The sequence below is a fragment of the Falco biarmicus genome, chromosome 2, assembly GCF_023638135.1.
Source record: "Falco biarmicus isolate bFalBia1 chromosome 2, bFalBia1.pri, whole genome shotgun sequence".
In the NCBI taxonomy this organism is placed as follows: Eukaryota; Metazoa; Chordata; class Aves; order Falconiformes; family Falconidae; genus Falco; species Falco biarmicus.
Window position 1 is genome coordinate 2273495 of NC_079289.1, and position 24422 is coordinate 2297916.

The 24422-nt window shown below is 45.9% G+C and overlaps 1 protein-coding gene across 6 annotated transcripts in view; it reads left to right on the top strand.

Moving 5' to 3' along the window:
- GDPD5 (glycerophosphodiester phosphodiesterase domain containing 5) overlaps nt 1–24422 on the top strand; it is a 210359-nt gene that overhangs the window by 169020 nt on the left and 16917 nt on the right. For all 6 annotated transcript variants that reach the window (XM_056328392.1, XM_056328394.1, XM_056328390.1 and 3 more), the window contains 6 exons: nt 1253–1351; nt 3561–3654; nt 7429–7574; nt 18209–18291; nt 21584–21734; nt 23056–23274. In XM_056328392.1, the coding sequence (XP_056184367.1) occupies nt 1253–1351; nt 3561–3654; nt 7429–7574; nt 18209–18291; nt 21584–21734; nt 23056–23274 (792 nt within the window). The remainder of the gene's footprint in view (nt 1–1252; nt 1352–3560; nt 3655–7428; nt 7575–18208; nt 18292–21583; nt 21735–23055; nt 23275–24422) is intronic.

Genomic DNA, 24422 nt, shown 5'->3' on the forward strand with positions numbered 1-24422 from the left:
CACTGCTGTCCTGTGTCCTCTTATGCTCTTGGCAGGTCCATCTGTGGGCATCTAGGAGAGGAACAGCAGGTGCGAACAGAAGCTAAACTAGAAAGAGAAATCCTGTTCTTATGTACAAAAGTAATTTCTGTAAATGCTGGGAATGTGTGGGTTTTTTATTTGTTTGGCTAAGGTATTAGGTAAATCTGAAATTGGGTCTAGAGATGTCGCATGCATCCTAGATCAAGTCATTGCGAAGTTGGCCTTTTCTGCCCCAAGACTCCCACACAGATTTCAGACCTAGATGGTACATGAGACTGAGGCGTAGAGCATCCTCCTCCTCCTTTGAATCTGGCAGGCATATGGAACAGCAAAGACTGATATACTGATATACTGGATTTTAGGTCTTTACAGCTGGAGTTATTTCTAGTAGTCTTTGATGGTTTGAACTTTCTACCTTCAAAATGGAGGTGACGTTATCTTTTTGACTGCCTCACTCAGGCTTCTGAGTGCTTCCATGTGGAGGGAAAGGGAGGCTAGGGGGGAGGTGGCTGATGAACTGGGTCTTGGTCTGTCATCTCAGTTCAGCCACCATCTCATCCAGAGCCTCTTCTCAAGCTGCATTGTCGTTAGAACTGTTCTGTCAACGTGGCTTGGATGCTGACTGCACAGCTGCTGCCATTTCAGACCCAGGCGAATTGTAATTGAACCATCTCAGGATGATCGCTTAGTGATAAGGATGCACAGCCCTGCTTGCACACGTTCACCCTTTATTGAAGTGCAATGTTCGTTGTTTGTTGGGTGTATTCCAGGCTTATGTCTGAACAGAGGTGTTGGACAGTCAAGTTGAACAAAGCCTGCCAGACATCCCACGTCATGGGCTGTTGCAGCAGGGCCAGGAGAGTCTGGGATCACCTCCTGAAGTTGCATGGCAGAACCCAATCTCTATGGCAGCTGGTATTGATCCAGTGTGTTGGCAGAGAATATGACCTGATCTTTCCATATCATTGTCCGCTGTGTGAAGAAAGTGAGAGATATCCTCCATGAGATGTGCCCTCCTGGGACTGTTCAGGCCAGTGTTATATCTCCAGTGGTGGAAAAGGGGAGGTTGTGCTGGGACAGTACATGAGCCCAGCCTCTTTCCTTGTGGGTCCTAAGGGTAGTTGGCTTAGGCCTTTTATTACATACAAAAGTTTTCTTTTTCTCTTTCCCAACCTGTAAAACTGACACCATGATAGGATCCAGTATGTAAGTACTCTCATATTTGTTGCAGATTGGCCTGATTACGACTTTAATAACTACCGTGGTGACCATGTCATCGATAGCACAGCTTTGGGACGACGAATGGGAGATGGTATTTATTTCACTGCAAGTAAGTTGTCTGCAAGGATGCTTTTCTGGGTGGGGAAAAGGGCCAGTGCAGCTACATGTTGGATTTTGTGACTTTCTGCTGTATAAAACCCTGTCCTGATGTTTGTCACTCCAAATACTGAAATTCTGGCAACAAGAAACTTTACAGCAGAACTCTCACAGAGTCCTCAAGGCTACTGTATTGCTTTGTCTCCATCTCCTGGGCTTTTTCCTTTAAACTCAAAGCAGGGCTTGGCTGCAGAGTTCGATGTGGAAGATACTGAGGCTGGGTGTGACTCATAGTTGTTGGAGGGAGAGGGCAATTCCTCTTCTTGGTTTGGCTAGCGATGCTCTGGACGTTGGTGTCCAGGCCTGGAGCATCATGCTTTTCCAAGTCCCTATGGGAGGAGTACTCTGGGTTTGTTTTTATATTACACATACATTCTTTTTTAGATTTAGATAAATTTAACTTCTGTGCTCTAGTCCTGTTTTAAGGAAGACTTGTGGTATGCTGTGGGGTTATATAAGTACTAGAGGAAAATAGTTGCAAACTGTTAATTTCTTGATAGACCTGCTCTCTGTTTGTTCCCCACCCCTTCCTCAAAAAGGGATAAAAAATACTTTGCCTGTGAAAGGTTTGAGAGGTTTTACTGGTGATCACTGCTGCGTATTTGGGAGTACACAAATACAGGAGGGAAAAAATAGCATTCACACGAATGACTAACATTTCTCAGAAGTGCTTCCTTTTTCTTTTTTTTTTTTTTTTTTTTTTTTTTAAGTTTTAGGCAGGCAATTGGAAAACAGAAGCATGACTCAGAGGGTCCATCTCAAACTTTCCCTCATGGTGGTACATCATGGTGATACACAGTCCAGTGTGTTCATAGAATGACAGAATACTTTGGGTTGGAAGGGATGTTTAAAGGTCTAGACCAACCCCCCTGCAATGAGCAGAGACACCTTCCACCAGATGAGGTTGCTCACAGCCCCGTCCAACCTGCCCTTGAATGTTTCCAGGAATGGGGCTTTGGCCACCTCTCTGGGCAACCTGTGCCAGTGCCTCACCACCCTCATTATAGAAAATGTCTTCCTTGATATCTAGTCTTAAGTCTACGCTGTGTTAGTTCAAAACCATTAGCTCATGTTGTATTGATACAGACACTACTAAAAAGTCAGTCTCCATCTTTCCCACAAGCCCCCTCCAGTTACTGAAAGGCTGCTCTAAGGTCTCCCCGCAGCCTTCTCCTCCCCAGGCTGCACAGCCCCAGCTCTCCCAGCCTGTCCCCACAGCAGAGGGGCTCCAGCCCTCTGACCAGCTCCGTGGCCTCCTCTGGGCCCGCTCCAACAGGTCCGTGTCCTTCTGATGCTGAGGACCCCCGATCTGGACGCAGCGCTGTGGGGGGTCTCAGCAGAGGGGAGCAGAGGGGCAGAGCCCCCTCCCTCGCCCTGCTGGCCACGCTGCTGGGGATGCAGCCCAGGGCACGGGCGGCTTTCTGGGCTGTGAGCGCACATTGCCGGGTCATGTCCAGCTTTTCATCCCCCAGCACCCCCAAGCCCCTCTCCGCAGGGCTGCTCTCCATCCCTGCATCCCCCAGCCTGTATGGATAGCGGGGGTTACCCTGATTCAGGTAGTGGACCTTGCACTTGGCCTTGTTGAACCTCATGATATTCATGTAGGCCCAGTTCTGGAGCTTATCCAGGTCCCTGTGAATGGTGTCCTGTCCCTCATGAGTGTCAGCCACACCACTCTGCTTGGTATCATCTGCAAATTTGCTAAGGGTGCACTCCATCCCACTGTCTGTGTTGCTGGTAAAGATGCTGAACAGTATTGGTCCCAATAGGAATCTCAAGGGACACTACTCTTTACATCTAGACATTGAGCCATTGATCAGCATTCGACTGGACTACAAGAAATTTAATAGTTGGTGGAACCAAGAGCCTTACTTGAATTTGCATGGTGTTTAAGCAGTCCTTTGCTAAATGTTTGTGTTATTGGGTGAGCTCTTCCTCAAGAAGGGGGTTAGACTTTTCCTGGTTTGCCTTCATAGTGGCCTGAGTGCTAAAGGCAATGGTAAGATTTGGAAGAAGAGATAGCCAAAACAGATGCAGGAGCCTGATGCAGGAATGGTGTGAAATCCAACTGGAAACGGAGCGATCTGTGCCCTGTGGAGCCTGCAAGATCAGTGAATTTGCAAGGTGCTGGGGTGTTTGCAATAATTTTTTCTCTTCTGTAGGCCACAGCCCCCTTCTTGCACATAGGAGCGCTTGCAGCCATCACGGCCCTGTCATGGTTGATAGCTGGGCAGTTTGCACGAACAGAGAAAGCCAGTAAGTACCATGTGTGTCTTTTCATGGTGGTCAGGGGCTGGTGGGTGGCTACTGGGGCACTGGGTCCTCTTGCTGGGAACCAGCTGGAAGGAGGCAGTGCTGGTTCCTTTCCAGGGCTCAGCACCCTCCAGCTCTGCCATGCTGAGGAGGTGGATGCTCTCCTAGAATAACCCAGGTGGAACTGGAGTGGATAGATCTGGTCTGGGCATACACCCAGATCCTATGTCTGTCAAGTTGCCATCGGAAGCACACCAGATCTGGAGGTGAAAGGGCTTTTTTTTCAATGATGAAATGAATAAAAGCATCTAGATTTCCATCAGTCTGCATTAGAAAATATAAATACACCCTCTGCAGTGTAACATTCAACGTTCTCATAAGCACCTCTCCCTTTCCCTGGCTCCTTGGCTCTCCTTCACCTGCATTTGTAGCTCTTGAAAGCTACTTGTTGCTTGTGGTACAGTAGGACCCAGAGGGCTCAGTAGAGATCTGGTCCCCTGATTGCTCTGTGCTTCCTTAAATGCATGTTGAGATATGGTCAAAGGCCTAAGGGAGCAGAGCCATAAAGGGCACACTGAACCCAGCTCTTCTTGTTGATAGTCCCATCCACTGAAATAAGGTCTTCTGGGCATCTCCCCTGTCCCACCTCATTGCCAGGGGCTCTCCCAGGCCTGAGCTGTTCCTCCAGGTTTTCTTGTGAAATAATCTGATCCTTCTGTGCCCTCAGAAGTTTTTTTTCTTCAGGGTATCCATGGATATTCTCAGACCTTTGTGCCAGCTCCAGGAAAATTATTTTCATTGGTATTTAACCTGCAGCAAAATACAAGCCCTGGAGGGATTTGGCAGACACTTGCAAAAGACTTCCAAGAAGTGGGAGTTAAGAACGAGGAAATGGTGTCTGAAGATGGAAGGATTTTTGATATCCAGAGACACCTTTCAAGAAAGAATTGCTCTGCCTTAATTCATAAATATGCCAGTAAAGCTGGACCTGGTGGTTCTTAAATATGTCCTCACATGTAATTAGGCTGGCAGTTGAGGGAGGATGTGTAGTTCCACCTAGAGCAGAGGCTGCATGTGCTCCTGAATTCCTCATGCTTTTACTCTGGCAGCTGAGTTCCCTGAAAATGAAAATGGCGCTTTTCTTTTGCTCCCCACCCTCCACCCTTTTTTTAAAATTTATTTTTAAATAATCCAGGCTGCTGTTTTCCTTTTTTTTTCTCCTGGGTTGGGGTTTTTGTTATTGTTTGCTTTTAAGGAAGAATGTCCATCTCTTCTGTACCATTGTGTATTACAATTATTTCAGGGTCATTTTACTTGCAAAAGGTATCTTGCCTGGAGGCATTTACAGGCTTTTTGGTGCAGGTATGCTTGATATGGTGGTGTTAAAAATTGAAGAGAAGAACTGAAATCTCTGTGAGAACCTACAGTCGCTTGTAATGGGAAAATAGGATTTCACTCACTAATAACGTTTAGGAAATAACTGGTGTAGCTACGCAAGTGTGTTCTTGCCATTTCTTTGAGGCATGTGACAATCTTCAGCAACTGCCTTTTCTGAGCAAATTTATATGTTGGTGGGGTTTTTTTGTTGTTCTATTTGTTTGTGTCCCCCCCTGCTACTTTTTCTGAACCCGAAAAATAGAAGTTTCTTGAATAGTTAGTGTTTTAAAAGATAGTAGCTGGTTTTTCAAAAGCTTGATTCAGAGGCTAGATAGAAAACATTGGACTCAAAACATCCCTGGAAGTCTTGGGTAGCAAACAGGAGTGTGAGAAGCATGCTCTTCTGGGAACCCAGACTAGGCTGGAGTGATCACTAAGAGCAGGAGGAATGAAGAAGGAAGGCTGCTGCTGGTGGTGGCGTCATGTTGTAGAAAGTAGGAGATTTATCGGTCCTGCTTGCTTGGCTTGGGTGGTCACCAGAAGAGCTTCTTCCACACAGGCATCCAACCTCAAATTGGACAGTGTGTACTTGGTATTTCATTTTGGGGGTTTTGTGCATGGTCTCAGTTGCCACGTATGCATGGCTGGGTGAGAGGTCTTCAGCTCCATTTTGACAGGGTCTGTGACCCATGCGGGGACTTCCTTTCCTTGTGGGTGCAGTCCAATGATCAAAATATTTGAAAGCACAGGCATTTCACGTGGTACTTAACCTTCAGTCTGAATCTGAGCCGTTTAATCTCTAAACTGCAGTACTAGGAAGGAAGGGACCAGATTTTTTGCAAAGCCTGAGACTTTGCTGACTCTTAGGCTGACTTTCAAAGCCTGGTTGGTGTGTGGTGTTCCTGGGGTGAGCAAGAGTTGGGTCAGGATCATGTCCTGTGTCCATCTGGAGATTTTGATGCTGGTAACACGCAACTACAGGGCACTCACTGTACCTTTATGGCGCAGGACACAGCATGCGCTCACTTAGCAAGATGCCATTCAGTTCCTTGAGTGCTCTGTGGGTGATTGACATCTCTTCCAAAGAGGAGGAAAAATTAGCTGGCAAAGTTACTAGTGTTACTTTCTGGCTTGTAGGAACATGTTTGAATGTGGCTATTAGATGCTGGAAGCAAAAAGCAGCTTATTTATGTGTGAAACCAGATCGGTGTGGTCAGGACCAGAGCTGGGCTATTCTGTCTCTTTCCTAAAAAAAAAAAACACCAAAAAACAAAAAACAACAAAAAAACCCACCCAAAAGAGCTTCTCCATCTTGCAGCCATTGCAAATATTTGTTTTAAAGGGTTTTTTTGGAAGTTCCCCCTTGAGTCCCAAAGCCTTGATGAGTTTGCAAAATAAATAATAATTTAAAAATAAAAATGTCTTTTGCTTTAGTATGCGTGGTTTCAAGTGACTCCAAATAGCTCAAGGAGTTCAAAGGTGCCTGTTGTTCTTTATAAGCAATCCACATCTGTTGAGTACAAGGGCTGTTTCTGTTGCACTGTCAGCACCTTTGAAAGATTCCCAGAGACTGGAATTTGTGAGAAGTCACTGGCTGTCGGAGGTGGGTGGCTGAGGCATGGTGTGGGTGGCAGGACTGCTCCTCCGGCCCCAGGCGTTGCAGCCGCCTTGCAGCCGGTACCTTCAATACCCTCATTGCTGCATTTGCCGATCCTGTGATAGTTGCTTGCGGGAGACCCTGGGGAGTGCAGCACCACCACGATCCAAGGATTTATTTAAACGTGAGCAACTTAATCAGTAAACTGTTACTGTGAATTAACTCAGTTCTGGCTGACACAGTTCTTTAATGCAGAAGCAGTTAAAGTGGCTTTACCCTGGCTGAAATGGGTGGTGGCAGTGAACCACCAATGTAAACACAACTGATGTAAACCCAAGTGATGCTAAATGCAGCAGCATGGTGTCATGACTTATTTGTAGGTATGTTTAACTGGTCATCTACTTCTGTTGTTCAGGCAGGGCAAAATCCGGTGCTGCCCTACCCAAAAGGCTGGAAATCAGCAGTGTTTTGGGCTGTGTTGCTGGAACTTTAAGCAATTTGCTTAACTTTGTTTCTTCAATGCAAAATGTGAAAACTTCCTTCAGGACTTGATTACCTCAGAGTGGGTTTTTGATTGTTTTGTTGTTTTGGGGTTTTTTGGGGTGGGAAATTGCGTTTGGTTGTTGTTTTTTTATAGAATATGATCTTCCCTAAACACAGGGTTCTGCTATTGTACAAGAGTCAACAGCTGTAGACTAGTCTCTCCTCTGGAGGAAGATGAAGGTGTCTTGACTTTGCTGCTGTGGTGTGGGGTGGTCAGGAGCAACATTTTCATCAGCTCTTTCTCTCTCTTTCCATCTCAGCTTCTCAGATGCTGATGTTCACTGCATACCTTGCAGTTGTAGTTGCACTTTACCTCGTCCCCCTCACCATCTCGTCCCCTTGCATAATGGAGAAGAAGGCTCTGGGACCAAAGCCAGCCATTATAGGTCACCGTGGAGCACCGATGGTGAGTAGTTTCATGTTACTAGTACTGTGGTGTCTGACTCTTCTGCCTGTGTAAAGGATGGTACTGGGTTGGATGGTCTCCAGGCTGCTCTCCAGACAATATATATGACAAATACAACGTTAAGGCACCTCTTCTGCATAGAATTACTGTGGCGGTAAGTCAGCACATGAACCCAGAGTCAAGTCATGCCCCAGATGTTCTAGATGCCTTACAAACAAAAGAGACAATCCTTGCCTTGCTCAGGACAGTTTGTGCCATTGCGTTTTTCTGCTGCTGATTCTGCTGGGTTTTGCTCTCCAGGCTTGGCTGTTGAGCTGCAGCAGTAGAAGTCTGTGATTTTTTGTTTTGTTTTTGTTAGAGCTTGAGGCTCAGTCTTTGTGTCCTTTGCAGAACCCCACCAGCAGTGGTTAAACTTGGCTCATAGCAAGATGTGTTGAGTATGTGGCAATCTGCAAAAAACAAAACAAACGGGCTGTGCTGACCCTACATGACTGCACGGTAATCTTGCATTGCAGATCATCATGGGACTGGGTGAGGTGATGAAACGTTCCTGTCATCTGCCTCTGAGTAGACCCTGAAATCATAATCATATAGTCCTTTCTTCTCCAAGGTTTTTGGGCAGGTCCAGGTTAAAGCTGGAGCATGTTGGCTTGGACACAGCCCTGGGCTTGGGTAGATGTCCTGTGGTCTTTAGTCGTACTGGTCTGAGTCTCTAGTTTGAGTACTTCTGTACCTAGGTCTGTTGAATACCTCTGACTGTCTCTGCTGGTTGACTGACTTCAGACAAGATAGCATACTGTAGCGTAGGCACTGGCCTTTTGAATGCCAATTATTTTATTTTTTTCAAGGCATCTAAGTAACTTTTTATGCTGACATTCAAAGCAGAAAAAATATCTCTGTAGGCTGTCAGAACCTATCTGGCAGGCTTGGAGCATGCTTGAGGTCCTCTTCAAGTTCAAGAGTGCTCACTAGGAGTTTCGTAGGTGATATAAACACCTGAAATGACACAAGTATTTTATTTTAGTTATCTTTGTTTTTAATGATTTCTTTCTATAGGCAATTCCTTGGAATGCCAGCTTATTTTGCATCACACTTTTAACTACATTGCCTCTGTGGGCGGTGGAATGAAGTTCTGGGCATGATAAGTGTTTTTCCCTGTCCCACTGGGATTGTACCATCCATGGAAGCCAGAAGCAGCCAAGTGAGAACCTGGGCTCTGCATGCTTTCCGCATGGCAGGAAATCACAAAACCTGTTAGATTTCCTTCCTGTGGCATTTTCAGGCCTGTGTGCCCCCCATAGCCTTCTAAAGAAACTAAGCAACAGACAAATTCCTTCTATCTTCCAGATAGCTTTGGCAAACCTTATCTGGAGTAAGACTCCCAGCAGAGACTTGGCCCTTTGCTTGGTTTCATGTTCTTCCTGAGAGACAGCAAACACTCCTTGCAGTATCAAATAAAAACATCTGGGAAGATGGTGCTTGCATGTTAGGGTGCAGAGGGCTGCAAAGGCTGATTGAGAGCGGTGGTGGAGGATGCTCAGTGCTGCGTGTGGAGCTGTGGCCCGGGTGGCGTTCAGCGGAGTGCATCCCTCCCCTTCGCTGTTCCCCCGATGCCCAGAGCTGGTTGTCTGTTAACAGCAGATGGCTTGCTCTGAAGCCCCCAAGAAGCAAGATCAGAGACTAACAAGCCTTGTTCCAACCTCCAAGCAATAGTGTGCATGTCCCATGATGAGTGGGCAGTAGGTTTATCCAGCAGCTTTGCCGTCGTATGTGCAGTGAGTGTCCTCTGACTGTGCCCTTGAATGGGAAAGTGAAGATGGGATGAAAAAGATGAGGACCAGAGAGGAGGTGGCCAAAACTTCCTTCTATACTTCCATCTATGCCCAGCTTTTCACTATATTGAATGTCACCTTGAGTTTGAAGAGCTCCACCTACAGTGTAAGCCTTTGGGTTGTACGAAATCATATCTGCTTGGAGACTAATGATTTTGAAGCCTTGCCAGAAGGCATTTCTGTTAGTAGGGCCTTGTTTCATAGGGCTGCTTGCTGTGCTTTTGCTGTTGAGACCAACGGTATGTAGATTTTGTTTGGAGAAATGGCCAAGGGGAGTTGGGGAGGAGGAAATAGCCCAGAGAAGAGTCTGGAGACTGGGCTGTGGGATTCAGACATCCTTCCTTGGGCAATGTCAAGATCAAAAGTCTGCAGAGCCTGGGAGTATGGGACCTGAGGTGAAACTTGATCTAGTGGGACTGGAGATGAGAAGAAGCGATGCAATATTTGCCTTCAAATCTCCTGAAGCAAGACAAATGGGATTTCCTGTGCAGATGAAGAGGCTCTCTGATAGAGCCTGATGGCTGAGCGCTTCGCCTGTCTGGCAGGACTAGGTCCGTGATACTGCATTTGCACATCCAGCACTCTTACACTAGAAAGACACAGATATAACTGAGTGCTCTTCTGATAAAAGTCAGCAAAGGAGATCCGTGGGCTGGCTGAAGATGCTTGTTGTCCTGAAATAAAAGATGTGTTGAGGGTATAGCATATGGTAGATGGGGCAAAAGAGGGTGAAATGAAGTTTTCCAGGACAGCTGTAGATGTGTGCACTTCCAGAAGGATACAATACTGAGGGATACTGATCCATCACTGCTCGCAGCCCCATTTTCAGAGAGGGGTAACGATCTTCCTTTGAGCTCCAGGGCCTGCTTTTCTCCATCCATGCACGCACCCTGTCTCTCTTCTCTTGTCCCTTCAGGATTTTTAAGAGGAGTGTTCTTAGCATCTGTGTGAGTGTGACTCAACTGCTGGCCTTGTTCTGTGGAGGAAAAAAGTGAGGACCAGAGGCCATATGGCTCATAATTTGGCTTGAAACACTGGAGAAGGGAAGAAGGCCTTGCATTTTAAGTAGCAAGAAAAAATCAGAAACCGTTTTGTCATCTGTACCTACATGAGGTGTGGCTTTTTGCAGTACAGGAGAGCTACTGGTTTCATACCGGCTGACCATTTGTCTGTAGTGGTATAATGCTCCTCCAAGCAACATCCCTTTGGTATCGTCCTATTCCCCCGTGAACTTTAATTCACTGCTAGGAAGGCTCTTCTGCATGACTCCTCCTACCTTCCCTTGCCTAAATGTCATCCAGTTATGCCCACTTTTTGCTGTGCTAGATGTCTGTTCCCATCGGGGTGCTATCTGAAAATCCTTTCCCTTAGCAGGTGTTTAGTTAATCGATCACTTCCTTTTCAAAGGCTCTTTTAAAATTAATTATTCAGTCTCCGGATCTCTTTCTTTTTTTCTGGACCCCCATCAGGATGGCATCAGGGTTGTGGCAGCAATGTGCTGGGAACTGAGGGCTCCAGCCCTCACTTGATTTCTGTTGGTTTGAAAGGGTCTTGTCCTGATGGGTCCAGAAATCATCCAACACCCAAAAACATGACGTGGGGGTTCTCCATAAAGTTTGCATGTTAACATGTTAAACACTTTGGAGCGTTTTATGAGCAGGTGTCTGTTGTCTTTAGTCTTCCATCTTTGTTTATTCTTTTTCCAGAAATCTAGTTGCATTTTGTCTTCACTGTTGATAGGCTTGACTGCCTTCTCCCTGTGGCAGTAAATACGCTGCATATGCTGAGGATAGACAAAGTAATGGTAGAAGGTAAGAGCTGTGACCAAATCTGGGATGGAAATGAGGAACTTCATCCAGTAGGACACCAACTTCAACTGCTGTCTGCGCCTTTGAAGTCTTCTCCCAAATGTCTTTCATTACACGATGCTTCAGGCTGAAGCAGGTTGTCTTTGCTTTTGGGATCTGAAGAAGGTGTTGTCCATACTGTTGAATCCTATTTGGGTTTAGGTTGTTAAGTCATAAATATACATTCCTTAAAAATAAATAGGCTCGTCATGATGATCTTTGATCATCAAATTTAGTAGATCGCACAAGGGATTAATAATAGCAAGGATTTTTCTGAGCCAGAGCTGTATCTGTCTCCCTGGAAACCTTCATGAAGTCTGGAAACTCACCTCCTGTTCCTGGGACCAAAAAGATGCTGGCTGGCCTAAAAACAATCAGGGTAAACCTGTGGAAACCATCTAAGCATGTTGGGGGAAAGAATAGCTCTTGATTTTAGAGCTGGAGACTACAGATAGCATTGAAATAAACTCTTTTGCCAAACCACCCATACAGCTGGGTTTTGGCATGTCCTAACGGCACTGAGAAGGGCTGTGCCGCAGCAGCTGTCCGTGTGCCGTGAAGAATACAATGCTCATGCCGTCGAGCTCCTTACTGCACGGCAGGCAATGTCCATCTCCTTGCCAAGCACAGGCACCGTGCAGAGGAACGTTTTTTGGTGGTGCTGACTCACTGGCTTTGCACAACTCCAGTGTGGAAAAGTACCCATTGCTGGGACAAAGTACCTTAGTGGGCAGCCAGCGTTACGCTGTGCTTAGGGTCTGCCTGTTGGATTATTGCATGGGAATATTTTGCCTTGACAGGGAGTGTGTCGTGCTGTTCCGGGGGAAATTCTAGCAAATCCAACCTTGCACATGTGGGATTGTGTGCTTTTTGGTTTGGTTTTGGTTTGTGGGTTTTTCCCCATGTTTTGGCACCTGAAGGTGAAGCCCCCAACATGTGTGGGCATTCTCATGGAGATGCTGGTTTGTCATCCTGTGGTGCCAGCGATCGATAGAAACAGTAATGAAAACTTCCGGTTGGGATTGTGGCTTATTGGAGAGCTTTCAACTAATGGGGAACTGGTGATTTCTTTCTATTGTTTTAGAGGGTTTGTTTTCCTGTTGGTTTTGAGGACCTTAATTGCATCTTATCTTGGGTACCAAAACTTTACCACCACCTCTTTGGGATGGCTTTGTTTTTTAAGGGCTCTGAAATGCTTTGGTTTGTGCTGCTGAAATCCGGAAGCATTTTTTGTTTTGCTGTACATCTTACACATGCCCACCTGTTAAAAATAAGGTCATTTAACCTGTCTGCTGGTCTGATTGATAGTAAAAATCAATCACAATTAGCATCTTCTGTCAGACCTGGAGAAAGGCTTGTGTTCATTGAAATAAATCTGCATAAGGTTAGGTAGTGTTTCATTAAATCAAGCTTCAGCTTTCTTTGTGTGCAGTACAATAATAAATGAGTCTCATCTCCTGTATCTAGTTATTAAATCCCTGATGGCTATTTATCAGTTTATCCTGTTGTCCAAGGCAATACTTTGAATTTTTTTTCTTTGTTTTGCACTCTTTCACTTCCATTCAGTCTAATTGAGCTATTTCTAGGAATGTTAGGTATGGATGCTCTCTAAAATGCCTTGAATTCCTGGGGATAAAACCACATTTTATGTTTTAAACAGTATTGTTATTGCCTGATAGTGACCTGGCACAATGGGACACTAATCCTGAAATCCAATATGTACTGGCAGATCCCATACTAAGCCCCACACAAGGAACTTCCGAAGGGTGTCTTTTTGCAGGAAGGAAAACTTAGTTTTTCAGGTATTGCCCTAATCATGCCATGTGCTTTTTAGTCCAGTTATTGGCTCACATGCAGATTGATGCTGGAAAGGAGAGATAAGGGAGGAAAAATAAATTAAAAAATGTTAAAATGATGCTGATATCTCCAAAAGGATGAGAAAACATTCTTAAACTTGTTTATGAAGCAAAAATCAAATCTGTTTGTGCAGCTCAGTGCACAGTGCCAGAGGTGTGCAGTGGCTGCAGTTAGTTCGGGCCAAATTCAGTTCTTCTGTGCAAGCTTCTTCATTAGCCTCCCCAACGTGCAAATAATGCACTGATTTTTTTTATTTTATTTATTTATTTATTTTAGCTCTGGCAAGGTGGCTAGTTAGGGGGAAAATACAATGTAGTGATGTCCAACTGTAGCAAGGCTGTGCTGCTGTAACTCACTTTCCTAATCTTCGTTAAGGAAGGTCCAAAGCTCTTGACTCCATTTGAAAGCATTTGCAATCGACTTCTAAGCACAAAAATAGTCAACATGAGTTCATTCATGGGGAATTTTCTAGAAATTTCTTGCTGTGTCTCTGTAGTAGCAGGAAGAAATGAATAGCGGCCGGGTTTCTGCAAGGCTGTGCCTGTCAAACAAGTGCGAAGTGAGGGAACAGCTTCTAGGAACCCTGCACAGGGTCTGTCTAGCTTTCAGGGGATGTTGGCATGGGTTACACAGGGCAGCGGCTTTGGAGTGAAACCATTGCTTTGTGTCCCAGGGTGTCTTTTGCTTCGGCACTGGTTTCTTAAGAAATCGGTTATGTCCAGTTGCACTGCGTTCCCGGAAACCAGGATTTAGGGTTCAGCTATAACATGCCTGAATGTGTTGTACCAAGGAAGAACCCCATAAAAGAAACCGGATGGAGACAGAAATACAAGCAGAAAGATTATGCATTTATTTTAGTTATTGAGGTTTTGCTGTAAAACCTTTTAGAAAAGATTTAGCACTAATCTCAGCTAGGAATTCCTGTACCAGCAACTGTCCCACTTGGACGCATCTCTGCTCTAAACATGCTGAATTTGGGGCTTTGGCTCCCTGTTTCATGGAGGGAAACAGAGACAGGCTGGGATGATGGAAAAACCTGTAACTCGGATTCTCCTTTTTCACAAAAGCCTCATATTGCAGGCGATATGAACTCCTGGTACAGAGAAATCCTGCCCCCAAAGCAGTGCCAGGGGAACCTCTGGGAATAGACAGCATCTGATTTTTAGGGGGCAGGATTAAATTTGCTTTCCTGGCTTTCTGGTTGACCTTCATTGGGTTATGTCATTGGTGTGAATGGCTTTGTTCAGTCTCCTCAAGGCTAGGGTTGACCTAGAGGTTTAGAAACCTGGGAAGACAGCTTTCTGCATCAGTGGTAGACTCATTTGGAGATGCAATTATCTATATCAGGGTGATTGGTTCTGGCTAGGTTAGCAGTTTACCCACCACATGCCCACACGAAGATGATGTCTTTGTCTGCAAGGCTTATAATCTACTTTTTTAAAAGCTTCTGACATACAGGGAATCAGACTGGCAATTAATAGCATTGTGGTGCTACAGAGACTACCCAGCAGGTGCCATCGTGGGGCATGGTGTTACAGAGCTACAGGACTTCTGCTGATGTCCGTGCTATATGCTGCTTCAGAGCAGCCAGAGATGTTCATCCCTCTGTGCTGCCCTTCAAGGGGATGCTCTTCACTTCTAGTGGTGGTGTGATGAAGGTGACGTTACAGCTCCTGACCATCCGATTACACACTTAGACCTTAAGTGACAGCCTGCTCTTAGAACAGTTTCAAATGCTGTTTCCTCTGCACAGCTGCAAAACCGTGTTTTCAACATAGATCTGGCCAGAGTTTTGTAAGTTTATTTAACTTGTGTTTGGGGTCAAGTTCCTGGGGAAGGAATGGATGTGCCTTGTATCTCAGCAGCCACATGCAGCCCTGCTGGGGTGCAGTTAAGTTTTGCTCTTCTTGAAGAGTAAAGCTTGGTCTGCAAGCTCTGTAGCGACTAGAGATGAGGCAGGAGTGGGATATTTCACTCCAAGGGCTGAGATCGTATCTCCATGGGCTTAAGCTCAGTGGCAAATGTCTGAGTGCTGAGGATGGGACAGTCATCGTGCCCAAGTTTTAAAACTGAATGAAAATCTTGGGGTTTAGCTTGCTGCATCATCTATTACAGCACTGCCACTAAGATGCATGAACATGACTGCTATCTTCACATGGCCAGATTTGTCCAGCCTGGCAAAGAGAAATCCCGTCCCCAAAAAGCTGTTTTTCTGTTTGGCTTTCATCTGTCGCTTCCACGTGCAGTCTCAGCTCTGTCTAAATTTACTTTTCCCCAGTCCAGGTGATGGAGACCCTTGTGTGTTGACTTGCCACCTCAGATCTATTTGGCTCAGTTTCCTTCGAGTGCCTCCAGCAGTGGAGGCTGGGGCTCCCCGGTCACTGAGCCTAAAGGTTCCCCTGCATCTCAGACCAGCGCTGTCTCAGAAGGGATGGTGTTCAAGCAAGGCTTGACCCTGGTCCTGCAGAAAATGAAATACACTGAAAAGATGCAAGAAGTGTTTTTAATCTTATCAAACAGCAGATCTTGTGCTCTCTCTATGTTAGGATTCTGCTGTTGAGCCAGAGTTTGGTGTACAAGTAAGATGTGAAAAAAACCTTGGTCATGCTGGTCCACCTGTGCAGAGGTGGAATACTGTTGTAGCCACGCTTGTGGCTACATGAGCTTCAGTTCATGCAATGTGAGCTCTTCACTGCATAGGTAGGTAGTTGCAATTTGAGTTAAGATGGACAACAAATATTGCAATACACCCATATCGATTAGTTGCAATGGCTCACCTCTCACGGTGTCTGTTATGGATCACGGGTTCTCCTGCTTGTCTCAGCTACGCTGGGCACCAGTTGTTGTAGTCGGAGGCCAACTCAGTCAGCCTCTCACGGGGCACCCATTGCTGCAGCACAAACAAGCTAGCAGGCTGCAGCAAGGCTTTTACCATCGGTCAGATTCTACTGTCCTGCTGTTTGTCCTTCCTCCAGAGGTCAGAACTCACCGCTGTGAGTAACAGCCGTGTCATCCTAGCCGTGCCGTCGGTTTTTACACTGATTGCTTCATGGAGGTAGGCCAGCATGCCCTTTCAGCCTCCCTTAGCCTGAGAGATGATTTACAACACGGTACGCTTTTCTTTTCTGTTCCTTGTAGTCCACCTCCTTGGTGAGACTGCTTTATAGGGGTGTGAGTTCAGTTGCTGCATGACGTGGTGGCACATCTTGAGCTGGGACTTGTGCTGCATCTACCCAGCAACCCTCCCTGACAGGCTGGGGGTCTTGGATTATTGCCCTTTGGTTCCTCTAGGTCAGCTGTCTCTTGTTTGGAGACTACTCGCTTTATTTCCTTGGGATTGCTGCAGTCTCCAAAAGCAAATATTGAGCATTACCCCGTAGAGAGCAATCACCTTGCAGTGTGATCCTGAGGAAACCTGAGCTGCTCGGGAGGGGGAAACCCGAGGTGCTGAGAGTAACCCAAGGAGATGGAGCAAATCTGGGTGGGTTCTTCAGCTCTTTGTGGCTGCTGCTCCCTGCTGACAGCTCTGGGTGTTGCGTGTATCAGCCCGACCTTGCGTGACCCAGTGCTGAGCTGTGCAAGAGGGTGCGAGGGCAGCATTGCCTCGGTCCTCACCTAGACAACTCAGGCTTTGATTGGGAGCTTTTTTTGGAAGATAATGTGCCTCTGTGTTGCCCTCGTTGAACAAACATGAAAATGAACTGGTATTGATATGTGGCTTCAGCCAGAGGAATTCACTGGAGAGATACTGAAGCTGTGTGAAGGCTGTTGCTGACATTTGGTCTGATTATTTTACCCCAAAGCTTTGCTGACCTGAGCGTGTAAAGCAATCTGCTGCAAGAAAACAAATGATTCTTAGAGGCACCTTGAACCATCCAGCAGGTTTTGGTATTTGTTGTGCATCTTGCTTGCAGGGTGCATTTAGGCCTTTGTTCTTAATTATTCTTCTTTCCAGCCCCTGAGTAATTCTTGAAAATCATGGTTTGTGAACGCTCATTGTGTCTTGATGGAAAGTTACTGGTCCTAGTGGTGGCAGAGATGAGTGGAGTAGCAGGATGTTACAGGTACTCTAAACCTGAAAGCAAAAGTGGAATGAAGAAAATGTTTTTTAAAACCAGCTTTTTTTGTATGTGCTCAGGTTTCAGTGCAGAAAACCTGCCAGTTTGTCTCTCCGTAGTTGTGCAATTTTTTTTTGTTTCTGGTCTGCCTGTTTGTTTATGGACATTTTGGGGCTAGCTGGACTGTACTGCTTTTCCAGAAAAGCGAAGTATTTGTCTTGACACCGTATTGTATTTAAACAGACCCAAATTCTTTTACCATCTGTTGCATTCAACAGGAAGGAATTTGAAATAAAAATTGAGTCCTTGTCTGTGACAGCCATAGGGATAAATTTTCTAGGCTTAAGGCTATGTTTAAAATTGTTGTTAAAGCTAACTGGAACGCTTGTTATTAGAGAAATAATCTGATCGTTAGACTGAATAAAAGATGACTTTATTGAATAAATAGATGTGGAAATAAAATGTGTGCTACAGAATCTGTGGTGTAGTTGTTGTCCATGGTATGGGTAATACCCTGGTTTATGGACTTTCTTCTTACTATAATGGCATTGTAATCACTGTTTGCATGGAAAAGTAGGAGAATTAAGAACTGGTAGGATGTTTTAGATAGCTCTAGATATAACATGTGGATAGAAAGTTGGTATCACATTACCCATCATTTTCTGGGGATCTCCAGCAAGCCACTGTTTGCGGGACCATGCTGGCGAGCAAATCTCTTGTACACTGATTTTGCAGCAGACCTTGAGCTAGCTGGGTTTCTGGTATTGCAGGCTGTGGTAACTCTGCATGGAACTCTTTGTGTGAGAAAGACCATCAGTGGAGTCAAATGTATTGATCGTTTTCAGATTTCAGTAAGACGCAATTTTGCCTGGGAGGTGCTGGTACTCCAGCGTAACTGGTCGCTATGTAATCTGCAAAACAAGGTTGTTTTGGCTCCCTAATATCTATAAACCTTCATTCCAGCGTCCTCACTGACAGTGATTCATCAACTTTCCACTTACTACTAATACTCATTGGTCTTTTTTCTCACTCACCCATAGCTGGCACCAGAAAACACTCTGATGTCCTTTCAGAAGGCAGTGGAGCAGAAGATATATGGAGTCCAAGCTGATGTTGTACTGAGGTAAGCCAGTGTGCTGGTTGGTCTGAGACTCTCTGGTCTGGGCCGTCCACAATACGGGTGACTCTTCCCTACCTGGCATGGGTCCGGCTGTCACTGCTTTTTCCCTGTTGAAAAGGGCTCTTGTGGTCAATCTATCTGCTAACTCCTAGCTGCCTCCATTTGGAATGCACATATACTACCAGTTGTTCCACTGAGATGATGACTGATTAAAGGTAAAGTTGTCCAGATGGGGGAACCTGGATCTCTTTGTCATGAAACTAATCTTCGTTTGCAGGAAGACTAATTTATCCTAGAACTGTCTTTATGGCAGTGAAATGCAGAACCTGGTTTCTAGCCTGGCTTGAAATCGGCTGGCCTTGGGAAGAGACACGGCGGCTTAAATGCTTATGGTTGGACTTGATGATTTTAAAGGTCTTTTCCAACCTTAATGATTCTGTGAATCTAAATGGAATTTTTGCTGGGATGCCCCCGGCGCAGAGTGCAGAGATCCCAAACTGACTTCCCTGCACTGCAAGTCTTCAGGAGGGTTTTTACCAGCCTTGCAAAACTGTCACAAGAACTCAGCAGCCCAGGAAGTAAGCCCTTTCTCCTCCTCCCCTCCCTCCCATGTCACTAATGCTGGGGGAAGAAGGGGCACAGCGATACTGTTGACTGTCAAAAAGTCCTTCCTTGCAGGCAAATAAATGTTAGGCTGAGTTGACAAGGCCAATTTAGAGGTGGTATAGAGAGGGTTATTTCAGGAACTGTGCTTTTTTGCAGGAGTATGATAATTTTTGAACATTCTTGTTCGTTTTCTGAACTTGTTTCGCATGAGTTATATAGATGTGCAAGAGGGCAGAAGTGGCACAAAGGGAGTAGTAATGCTTTATCTTGGTGATCCCTCAGTTTGTTATAAATACAGGAAAGACTCACGGCTGATGTTTTATTTTTCCCCAGCCTCTTTGGAGGTTGGTGTTGATGGAAAGATATTTTTGCCTGGTGGAAGATGGACTTCTGAAGTGTAATTGCTAGGGTCCATTTTTTATCTTGTATAATTGTTTGAGAGTAAATGATATAAAATCTAAAGGAATTTCTTCCCACTAGGGAGTGGAGGGTCATTGTGGAAGGATGAAGTATGAGCTGGGATGTGATACAATTCTTGTTCTTTCCAAAACTAGTTAGTTAACTGTTTTGTGAAGGGAAAACGACTGTCCAGGCTCACAGATGAGTGCTTGGATCATGTCACTGAACTGGTTGCTTCCCTTAGCACTGGCCAAGGAGAAAGGTGGACTTTTGGGAGGAGGAGAGCTGGAGAAACTCCGAGAGCTTTCGACGTTGCCACTCATCAGCTGTCCCAGAGGAGCACTCCAAGCATCCATAGCTTAAACGATGATCTTGATGGCTCAGTTATCTGAGACCCTCTCTAGGAGACCCAAGTGTCTTTACAAAAGGAAGACTCTACTGACCTTCAGACAAAAAAAGTGAGCTATCAGTACAGCTGACAGCAACTTTCGGAAGGGTTTGTGGCACAACACCCATTGCTGTCCTTACCCCTTTGAAAGATGCTCTTTGTGCCTGTGGCTGATGGGTCCGCTCCACCTGGGATGTTTCCATGTTCTTCTAGGTACATATCAGCTGTGGGTGGGCTGCTTGGGCATAGGTTCAGACCCATTGCATCCTGCTCCCTGCCCATTACACACCCCAAACTGGTTACCTCGGTTATAAAACCAGCGCTGGTTATACCAGCTTTACTTCAAGCAGCAAGGGCACAGTATCACTGCATGCCCCTCTCTCATCTTCTACTGCCTCCCACATCTCTTCTTCTAAAGCTCTGATTTCTGTCTCTGAATTAATTTTTCAAACCTGTGCCTGCTAGTACATTGTGGTTAGCTTTGGGTGGTGCTGAGTGACTCTGTAAGGGGGAGGATTAGAAAGGAGGGAACAAATGGTATGTGCCCCATAGGATTTCTGCACTGTGGTTAAGGCTTAGCAGTATCTGATGATACTCTGCTGAGATGTTAAGACCTGAGCTCCTATCTCCCGTAAACACTCCACAGTCTTAATTGTGCAGTTGCTTAGCATCTTTTCTTTTTTTTAAACTGTATTTATTAAAACCCCTTCTGATTGCTGCAGCAGAGCATGGTATTGCTGTGTCAGCATGTTGCTTTGGATTGGGGGGGAAGTAGTTGGCACAGTGCAGGCTAGAAATAGCAAATAAAGGTGCCAGTGACCTTTGTGATAAGGGACTTCTGTAAGCAATAGTAAAGCTGAGGCAACATTTGCTCCATCATCTAAAACTGGGTTTTGTTTTCCCTCTAGCTGTGGGGGTGAGTGTTCTGGGTTGTCTCCTGATTCAAATGGGGCTTGTATTTTAATCCCGTCCCATTTCCAGATCTTACCCCAGTCTCCTTTTATGAAGATGGGCTCCCTGCTTTGGAAAAGGTCATTATAATCAGGCTGGCTGCCCTGGGTTTATCTTGGTTTATTAGTGCAGACAACTGTCCCCCTGCCCTTGATAGAAACCAGCACTGCCCTGCACAGTTACCACTGACCCAGTCACAGAAAATTGGGTGGAAGACAGTTTAAAGAGCTTTTTAGGTTTCCCATTACCATTGTTCTGTAATATCTGGGTGGCTTAAAAACCACAGGGCATGCATTTGGCTATTCAGTTTCATCTGAGCGGTGGGTTTTCTTTAGGATGCGTGACCTTAACTCATGTGAGCATGGCTGTTTCCTGAAACCAATTTTCAATTGGAAAAATCAATTTCAGAGAAATTTTGGTAGCTTGGAAGCCTTGCATCTTGCTGAAAGGCCATGAATGTTAAGTTCCCATGTAGTCTGAGAGCCTTTGAAAAATCTTACTCGTTATCTGCTATTAACAATTTGAGAACAGTTTGCACGTGTCTGTGCGTACAAGGTTTGAAAAAACCTCTGACGTTTTTGGGAGCTACAGACACTGTGGAAAGCTTTGGTTTGTGTGAGCATTCAGGGTGCGTGTTCCTGTCCAAGCTATGGGAGTTTGGCACTCTCGAAATTTTTGAGGGGGTGGTGGGAGGAGGGAGGGGATGGGTAGGGTTATGTCCACGTATGAATGACTGCAGACATCTTGCAGGCATTGCAGAGGCTTTGTTTTCTGGGTGTATATCTCATTTCAAGTGATCTGAGGGAGCTGGGGATGTGCTAAGCTGGTTGAGATCTTCATAATGATTTTGATGTGAAGCCATGAGAGAGGCTGGAGTGGGAACGGGCATTTCTCTGGTACTGTGTATGTGGTTATGCACCTCCACGTGTAACGGGGCCTCTGTCTTTGCAGCTATGATGGAGTGCCATTTCTGATGCATGACAAGACACTCAGGAGAACCACAAATGTGGAGGAAGTGTTTCCAGAGCGGGCCTATGAGCACTCCTCCATGTTCAACTGGACTGACCTGGAAAAGCTTAATGCTGGAGAGTGGTTCCTACAGGTGGGTACAGCCATGGAGAGAGTGTCCTGGGGCCGTGACTGTGGGATGAAAGCTCACGACTAAACCTTATTTGAGGTGGACAGGTGTAGATCCATCTCCTTGGTGGAGTGGTCTGAAGTGCAGCTAGGCCAAGTGTTCATGAACCACATTTAGTTTTGCTCTCTACTAAACTCAGACTTGGTCTAAAAGACATGTTCTCTTCCTGTACCTCTTCTACCACCTGTAAGAAGGGGCCTTAATGCTTGGTTGACACCACAAAGAACTTCAGGAGGGAGGACGTGATTATAAAGAGAACAGAAGAGACAGCATGTTATGTGCTGTTCCTTTTTCTTTTAATTTACTCTTGGAAACAATTGTCTTATAAAGAAAAAGCAAGAAATTCAGCCTTTGAAGTCTGGAGAGAGGGGGATGAAATGCTGTGGGATGGACTTGTCCCATCTTTCAGCATGCAGCCAGGTTGCAGGTGGGACTTCTTTTTGCCAAGCTGCTCTCCAGACAGTGGCTGTATTCTGCTTGAAGCGCACTGGGGGTGGTCTGGAAGGAGGACTGCAGCGCTCTGGCACAACTCACGCACTTGAATGCGGTTTGCCGAGGCGTTGCTGCAGTGATGCAAGCTCAGGTACCAGTTTCATATGCCTGCCTGGAGTTCCCTGGGTGCCTGCTTGGTGGAAGCCTGAAACCACTGTAGGCTTCACTGCCGTTCTGAGCTGAGCTGGTCTGTGGAGGTGTGGTGGGGATGTCTATGTATTACAGCTGTACAGAAACTTCCTTGGCTTGCAGGTGTGGTTGTGGGAGTGGGAATGCAGGGAAACTGCTGCTTGCCAGATGAGAAGGGCCAAGGCAGCATCTGGAAGGCTGTTTTTTGGCACGTACTTTGAAGCAGTCATTCCTGAATGCCCTTAAGTCAGGAGACAGTCTCTTCCAACAGCCCCTCGCTCCTCTCTGATCACTTAGTTGTGTCATAGCTGGTCCTTTTTATTTTTGGATCCTGAAGAATCCTTGGTGATTGTGTACACAGTGTGAGAAGGTACCCTTTTAGCTCACTACCTTGGAAACTTACATGACTGGCCTGTAGCTCTGTTCTTCCTCTGAAAATGGGGTTGACCTGTCCAGCACAGCTTGCTTTCACTAAGGATCTGTGGCCTCCCCTTGGGCAGGGAAACTGAGGCGTGGAGAAACACTTCAGCAAACTGCAAGACTGTCATCAAAATAGCTGTTGGCATGTCCCACTGTGGCCAAGGTGGGATAGAAAAGGGTCTTCAGTTGTACTGGGGAGTCTGGACTTCGTGGGATGTAATACAGGGATGTGCTTTGCTTTCAGAATGACCCTTTCTGGACAGCTGGGTCTCTCTCAAAGTCTGACTACTTGGAAGCTGCCAACCAGTCAGTTTGCAAGCTGGCAGATATGCTGGAGGTGGTCAAGGACAACACATCACTCATCCTGAATTTCCAGGACCTGCCATCAGCTCACCCCTACTACAGCACTTATATCAACATCACCCTGGAAACCATCCTGGCATCAGGAATTCGGCAACAGGCTGTGAGTTCTGTGGGGTTGGCGATGTTTCCAAAATTGCCTCCTTGTGGGTTTCCCTAAATCCTTGAGGGTCTCCATTTGGGCATCAATCCTTCAGTGATCCGTTTCGGACACTTGATTTGAAATGCTACCCTATGCCAGGAAGTCATGTTGGGGAGGACTGTGCCACCAGGCTGGTGGCACCAGAGGCTGCAGCTTGGCTAGACCATGCTGTCTTCTCCTTAGATATTGGGATGGAGAACAGCAGAAAAATAGTTGAAATAAGATGTGGGGTTGTGAAGTGGTATTTCTCAGCCAGGTTTCATGGTTACCTATTGAAAATGCATATGGCTGCATCTGTGCTGCTCTGATGCTTTGGTATAGAATCATAGAATGATTTAAGTTGGAAAAGATCTTTAAGATCATCAAGTCCAACTACTGACCCAGGACTGCCAAGTCCACCACTAAACCATGTCCCTAAGCATAACATCTACAGGTATTTTAACTACTTCCAAGGATGGTAACTCCCCTGCATCCCTGGGCAGCCTGTTCCAGTGCTTGACAACCCTTTTGGGGAAGACATTTCTCCCATTAGCCAGTCTAAACCTCCCCTGGTGCAACTTGAGGCTGCTTCCCCTTGTCCTGTCACTGGTTCCTTGGGAGAAGAGACCAAACCCACCTCGCTGCAGCCTCCTTTCAGATAGTTGTGGAGAGCAAGAAGATCACACCTGAGCCTCCTTTTCTCTGGACTAAACAACCCCAGTTCCCTCAGCTGCTTCTCATAAGACTTACACTCTAGACCCTTACCCAGCTTCCTTGCCCTTCTTCAGGCATGCTTCAGCACCTCAATGTCTGTCTTGTAGATGAGCATCACTGAGTAATTAAACATGGGTTCAAGCAATACAGTGCCCAGTGGTACTGCTGAGATCACCTGGCTGGGTCCAGCCTCTGCGCAGCGCAAGCCATAAAACTGCCCAGCTTGATTCCTGCATCCACTTTACATCTAGCAGCTCAGCATGTTAATAGTAATTAATTTGACACACTTTCGAAGTGTGGTAGGAACTTGGGGAAAGCCTTGGCCTGGGTTGGAGTAGATATAGCCCTGATAAAAGAAGATTAATAAAACTAGTCTTAGCCATGGGAGCACGAGAGGCTTCTCCACGCATCCTGTC